The sequence below is a fragment of the Anneissia japonica genome, unplaced genomic scaffold (genome assembly GCF_011630105.1).
Source record: "Anneissia japonica isolate Jap-2015-1 unplaced genomic scaffold, ASM1163010v1 scaffold9668_len1562885_cov226, whole genome shotgun sequence".
Taxonomy (NCBI): Eukaryota; Metazoa; Echinodermata; class Crinoidea; order Comatulida; family Comatulidae; genus Anneissia; species Anneissia japonica.
The window spans coordinates 660,625-667,484 of NW_022711326.1; the positions used below are offsets into that span (position 1 = coordinate 660,625).

Here is a 6,860-nt window from a genome sequence, read left to right on the forward strand (position 1 = left end):
AGGCTGTAGCGCTGTCTCTTTTACACATCTAGATGTGTATAAGAGACAGTAACCATCCTATTATTACTACACTGTTCACCAATAAAATTGTATTTTTACAGTATTTTCTCCCCTATCTTGATATTTTGGCAAAAATTACTTGTTAAAAGAAAACAAAATTTTATATTTATTTTCCTTCCCCCCCCCCCCTTTGACGATCTTTATAAAAATAAGTTCGCAAAAGAAGGTATACGAAAATTCTTGCCTAAGACAATAATGCTGTTTAATGGTTGATATCATACAGCACAGTATGCTAGTGAAAGGTCATAATTTATTCCTCCCTCGTTCAACAAATTCAGGAAAAACTTGCTAGAGTGTCAATATTGAGAGTTACAGTACTGTAAACAAGTCAATATTGAAGTTCAAAAAAGGTTCAACCATTAGACTATGTTAATGCATTACTTCTTATCATGTAAATGTGTTTATGTTAATAATAAAAGTAGTCCATCAGATAATTCATTATTAATGTAAATTAACTTTCATGATATTCAGTACTCTTAATACAGTACAGTACATAAGCATTTGTATTCCCTTTGGTTAGAATAGACTTTAATGTATATCATAAAGATATTTAAATAAAAGGACAGGATGTCGTACTGTATAATTTGTAAACACATCAAACTATACTCTTATCTAAATGGAAAATTTTGCAAGTTAATTATAACACTAAATTATAAAATTTTCAACCTACTGTAAATAACCTTAAAAAAATCAAATTCTTTGTAGTATTAGTACATGTTCACACTAATTAAATTCTCAAGCTTTACATACGTTTTCAGGCTTAGCCAATGTGCGCAAAGGAGTAACAATTGCTAGTAACAAATAAATAGTCTAAATTGTGCCTTATGCCAAACTTTATGGGTGTTGTACAGTAAGTACCTACAGTAGACATCAACATGAAATGTAAATTGTCGGGTCATGTAAAAATTGACCAGCCTGATTATCCAGTGAGGAAAGCTATATTTTGGAAAGGTATGACCTCAGCTGTACCAATCAATTTAGCCAGTGAATTTAAAGCTTAAATGTTCACTAAAAATTCAGATTTTACAATTATCAGTAATAACACTTGTGAAAAAAAATCCAGCTGGTACAGCAACAGTAGAAATGGCATTTACAAAACTTTAAGCTGACATTGAGTAATCTTTTACCACCTTTCACCTGCTTTCTGTCTAACATTCAACTTTTAAGAAAATAAACAATGAATGCATCAGACCATGAATATCTAGGAATTGTACCAAATGCTTGCTCAAGATTCACGATAGCTTTTATTGTCCATTAAAAATAACAGAAATTCATTTGAAACCAAACAGAAGTTAAAAGTGTGCACTCAACCCAATTTTAAAAATTGCCAAAACATGTAAAAATAAAAAAAAATATATAAAAACAAATACTACTAATTAAGACAAATTTAAATACACTAAACATTCAAGACAGTTGGTGTTAAAAAGTTAAAAAAGATAAAAATATTAAGGAGAAATCAGTGTTAAATTTTAAAATGACAATAACAAATTTTTTAGTACAGTATATTCTGTCCCAATTCAGACTACAGTACTCCGTAGGAAGCATGCAAACTTACATAATGGGTGAGACATTGTTTTCTCAGCCTGTTGTTGTCTCTGTGGAAGTGTATTTTCCATGAGTTTGAGCACCATACCATATCAAAAACCACTGCACTACGTCACACACTGCTCAAGCACGAAATGTACATCAAAGCACCAAGGCTGGAAAAACTGTGTGACCATGCGACCAGTGGTTAGAGGAATGTTAAGTTTGTGAATAAATGTGGTTTTGCCAGAAAAGAGAGAAAAAAATACAACAGCGGATATATACCTTTTTATCGGGCATATTTTGAAACAGCACCATCAATGTCTGAAGCCATGCAACTTTTCACTGGGGGACACCAGTGCAAGATTTTTGCCAAAATCTGTATGTTTGCTTTATGTAAACCATGACATAAACATTGAATATAAACATTTTATTTTTCTATTAATATATTTATGCTCCTTAATAATTTTTAGTTTAATCAATCCATGATAGATACATGGCCAATTTTGAGCTTTGAAAGTGCTACGTAATACTCAATTTTAGCATGAAGCAAAGTGGGGTTCTTCATGCTATATTCATATTCATTCCAAATTGACAAAAAATGGTCTATAATTTATAAATATTGATCTAAATAAAATATTTGCCCAGAATGCTTATGTCACTTTAGACTGTCAATTTGACATGCAATGCCACCATATTTTGATAATGTTAACGTGTGGCATGTGAAAAGTTTGGTAGACTTGAATTACTGGTCACTACTGCCACATGACCATTCAATCGCTTGTGCTTTTCAATTGCAGCAAAATAGCACACAGGCAACTCAGAGCAACTGGCGCTTGGTTGCAGGGCTCATGTCGTCTCAAATCACACGACTCATAGTTTCTGATAGGCCCTAGTCGGTCGCCAATTGCTCACAGTTGTTGGCAAGTTCCCAAAGAATGTTATCATTTCATTGCCAAAGAATATTATCATTTCCCCATTTTTTTTTCATGCTTGTTGTAAAATTATGCAATAAAATCAGCAAACACTAAACAGAACAATTTAAGGCAACAATATTATTATAGTAGTACACACTAGGCCTAGCCCCTAGCCTACATACATAAAAAACTAATTAATTTGTCTAGAGACCTACCTGCCTACTACTATCTGACTAGGCCTAGACATGGACTCCATGGCCAAGGTTAGATAGAAACGTTTCAGATTTCAACAGACCGACTGTAGGCCCTAGCCCTAGCCCAACTGTTATTTTACTGAGGCTAGGGACTAGGCCCTAGACACCAAGGTCAAAGACACAAATGTATATTTTTTGTTTATTTTTACTTACCTTCTCTTTGGTTTAGTCAAGGCTTTTGATACACTGTTCCTTGATGAACACAGTTCAATACTAGCCATGTTTTTGACTACTGGAAAGTTAAAAGAAAGATAAAAAGACAAAAGGCTGTAGCGTGTTCGATCACAAATAAATACCTCCTCGAACCCAAGGCCAAAGGTTCGCACGACACTCGTCGAAACTGCCAGAAACTGCTTCCTGTGGCCTAGGCTTAAAACTTCGATTTTCCGAATGTAAGTCCACCTTTGTATTGTGGTGATCTATAATCACAGTCTTAGAATATTAATAGAGTTGTAAAATACTTTTTAGCAATAAAAATCCTAAATAAGTTGGTAATAATCGATAAGTCCAATACGTAATCCCGTCACAGTATCATCCAAACTGTCTGTCTTCTTTCTTGTTGACATGAAAATATTGCACGAGACTCGAGACTTCGCGACTTTGATGAGCGAAATCGAGGCACATGCAAAACGATTGGATACCGTGTGTATGTCGGATGAATGACGTAATTAGTGAACACTTGGAAGGAAAATCTTGTATCAACTGGATCTTGATTTTGGGATACTTTGAAAAAGTCAAATTCACTAAACAACTATAGGAGAGAGGGAGCACTTCTTTTGAAAATCATAACTATCAAACACTAGGGGACAAAATTGTAAGATAGACAACGGGAAAATGTATTATTATTTATTATTTTAAACCATTATTATGTTGCACCAAGACAATTATGAATTTTTTTCTGTATAATGTCAGATGTACTGCCATGTGATGTGGGCTTTTCACTTTTCAGTGACCCCTTCCTTTAAATAACCCAATTTTACAGCGTAAGTCCTCCTGGTTGGCCCTTTAATTCTAAAGGCATAAGATTTACTCCAACTATAGTTTATCAAAATGGTCATTAAATCAGTGGTGGACCAGAAATTTCTCATTGTTGATTATAAGTCATTATATCAGAACCGAGTACTAAATAAGGTTAGGTATAAAGGAAGACGAAACTCATATACTGTCCAAGCTGTACTCACTAAACAGATCTGGTCTTAGGTTCAACACTCACCGTAACAACACAAAGTCTACATAATTCTATTATCCATTATAGTATTCATATTTTTAATTCTTATGTTCATAGAAAATAACGATATAGTATTTTCGAATATGTTTTAAAATGATGATAATAAGGATATGAAATTTTTAGATTTTCTTCTGGAATTTAACGTTTTTTTGTCTGCGTTTGCAGATGCTTTTTTTTGTTATTAATAATGAAAGATAATAAGGTTCATTCGTATTTCGTATTTCATTTACATCATATTATTATTAAATTTAATAACTGATTGATTGTAGTAATCAATGTAAGTTTAAGTTACAATGAAGGAGTATGCAGTGAAAGCTAGTTCATATTTTTTATAAATATTTATGAATGTATTTTATGAATTTTGATGTATTTTTATTCTTTTTTGTTTTCGATTTTTTATGTTTTAGTGTTTTTACGTTTTTAATATCTGATGTTTTGAATTTGTGATGTACTTTTGTATTGTACTTTTATTATGAATGTATTTTAATGTATTTTAAAGAAAGGTTGTATCAATCGAGCAAACAATTTCTTCTTTTGGAGAAAATAAAGCGATTGTGATTCTGATTAATGTTAAGTGCATCAAAGCTCTGGCATTATTATTATTAATGTACAGGTGCAAACATTAAGTTGCTTTTGAAGACAATACAGATCAAGAGAAAATAAAACAAAATTTACTAGGCACTGTGTAACATATTATTCACATTCTTTGGCATATACAACCATAGTATGAAATTGTAGGGTAAAACTGATATAGGATAGCAAGTCATGTGAAAAGATGATATTTCTGAATTAGTGACTTAAGGATAAGACTAACATCAACAACAATACTCTTCTATAAGTGAATTGAATCAAAAAGCAACTTCCATAACATTATAATTTAAATATACAATTTTCTGGGTAAGGATTTACTATAATTATATTATACTACTTTATACTACTTATAATAATTATAATGATATTGATAGTAATAGTAACAACAAATAATGAAAAATAATACCAGTAACAATGACAATAGATAATAACAATAATAATAATAATAATAGAGTAATAAATCATAATATAGTAGCAGTTGTAGTACTTTAAGAATATACACATTTTCTATAACAGCAAAATTAGCATACTATTAATTTTTTTGTTTATATTGGGAAAGGATAACAATATTTCTGAATTAGTGTACAGTAACCAAAATGTCATGTAAATAGTAAAAATTTTAAATAACTGCAATAATAAATTCTAATAAATGCCTAAGCAAAATTACTCATTATAATAATAATTTATGCAAGAATAGATGATTTAAATCTACAGGTATGTGTACAGTCATAAATATGTAAATATATATACATGATTCCAAGTATGCTTTTCTATAGATTTAAAATCAGATTTAAATCTACTGTACAATATTGAAATAGTGAATATCACTGAAAACAATTCATCAAAATTTCACCAGGTTGTTCTAAAGCCCTGTCCACACTATCAAATTTTGTTTGACAAACACATGTGACATGCCTAAATATGGACAGGATGACATCACATCATGACCATATATAGCCACATCATGACTATATATGGACAACAGTTTTTTTTTATAGCGCGGACAGAGCTTAACAAATATTGGTATTATAAAAATTTTTAATCAGATCAGATTTTTTAATCAAAATCAGATTTAAATCTACTGTACAATATTGAAATAGTGAATATCACTGAAAACATTTCATCAAAATTTCACCAGGTTGTTCTTAAGTCCTGTCCAGACTATCAAATTTTGTTTGACAAACACATGTGACATGCCTAAATATGGACAGGATGACATCACATCATGACCATATATAGCCACATCATGACTATATATGGACAACAGTTTTTTTTATAGCGCGGACAGAGCTTAACAAATATTGGTATTATAAAAATTTTTAATTATAACGTTAACGATAAAGAACACTTTAGGTCAGCGGACCATTCAGCAAATTTGAAAGCTTAACGTCTTGAAAACATAGCTGCCATGTTTTATTAATATTTCAATTATTATTCATCTATTTAATATGAAAATGATAATTGCAAATGGAGCTAGGGAATGGTGGATGATGCTTGCCTTCAAAGCCTTGACTACTTACCAAATCATATGATAACAGTGGCATATCCAGGATTTTGAAAAGGGGTGCTGAATAGAAATATTACATCTACTCAACTTAAGTCGGGTATTCAATGTGCCTGACGGTCGGATCATTCTTAATGACAATCCGATGGCTATGATTGGTTGTTAATTTTTTAAGTAATTTACAAACTAGGGATATTGATGGCTATGATTGGTTGTTAATGTTTAAAGTAATTTACAAACTAGGGATATTGATGGCTATGATTGGTTGTTAATGTTTAAAGTAATTTACAAACTAGGGATATCGATGGCTATGATTGGTTGTTAACGTTTAAGGTAATTTACAAACTAGGGATATCGATGGCTATGATTGGTTGTTAACGTATAAAGAAATTTACAAACTAGGGATATCGATGGCTATGACTACACCATTGGTTGTTAACGTCTAAAGTAATTTACTTGGCCTATGTATTGCCATTAATTTACTATTATTTTTTCATGTTTCTGAACAAAAAGGGCAGATTTGTAGCTGTAGAAAACTAAGGGTGGACGATAGACATTTGAGGGTGGGTAGGTGATAACATCAATAAACTCTAAATAATAAGAATGGATTTTAAGGATTTAAAAGTTGGTTAATAAGGGTGGGTGGAGGGACATTAGCCAAATTAGCTTTAGACTGGGTGGAAAACTTCAAGGCTGGGTGGCCCCTGCCCACCTCCGCCCACCATAACTACATACCCGTAAACAACAATTTGTTTATGGGGATCTACCTCTAGATAATCAAG

At 31.6% G+C, this 6,860-nt stretch overlaps 1 protein-coding gene across 1 annotated transcript in view; it reads right to left on the reverse strand.

Moving 5' to 3' along the window:
- LOC117107365 (hypoxia-inducible factor 1-alpha-like) overlaps window positions 1-3,352 on the reverse strand; it is a gene marked incomplete in the record, with an annotated part of 25,360 nt that extends 22,008 nt beyond the window's left edge. Inside the window, 1 exon segment of the mRNA XM_033249023.1 lies at window positions 2,909-3,352. Coding sequence (XP_033104914.1) covers window positions 2,909-2,976 — 68 coding nt within the window.
- Window positions 3,353-6,860: the final 3,508 nt, after the last annotated feature.